Source organism: Halyomorpha halys, unplaced genomic scaffold, assembly GCF_000696795.3.
Source record: "Halyomorpha halys isolate HHAL.00 unplaced genomic scaffold, Hhal_1.1 Scaffold433.1, whole genome shotgun sequence".
In the NCBI taxonomy this organism is placed as follows: Eukaryota; Metazoa; Arthropoda; class Insecta; order Hemiptera; family Pentatomidae; genus Halyomorpha; species Halyomorpha halys.
Window position 1 is genome coordinate 4865 of NW_027115152.1, and position 302 is coordinate 5166.

A 302-nucleotide genomic window follows, 5' to 3' on the forward strand; every position below is an offset into this window, starting at 1 on the left:
GGAGTTGATGTACTCAGCAAAGTCTCATTGTGTAACAAGTCCAAACCAGTTATTTTTATTGTTTTCTTAGCCTTTCCTCGATTTGATTTACCCTTACTTTGTTTATTAGTTCGTGGTGTTGGGAGAGAAATATCAGATCTATTTCCTGATTTTCTGTTCCTACCATATTTCCTCCTCATCTTCTTTTTTCCGTTACGATTTTTTCCACGATCTGCAAAAATTAATAACTTTATAAATGCCTGAGAGAATAAAAAAAACAAATAATAGTTTTAATATGCATGTCAATGAATTTAAAATTAATA

The 302-nt window shown here is 30.5% G+C and overlaps 1 protein-coding gene across 1 annotated transcript in view; it reads right to left on the reverse strand.

Annotated features, from left to right (window-relative positions):
- LOC112211290 (histone-lysine N-methyltransferase, H3 lysine-79 specific) overlaps positions 1 to 302 on the reverse strand; it is a gene marked incomplete at its 3' end in the record, with an annotated part of 127291 nt that continues 126989 nt past the window's right edge. Inside the window, 1 exon segment of the mRNA XM_024362721.2 lies at positions 1 to 211. Within this exon segment, the coding sequence (XP_024218489.2) occupies positions 1 to 211 (211 nt within the window).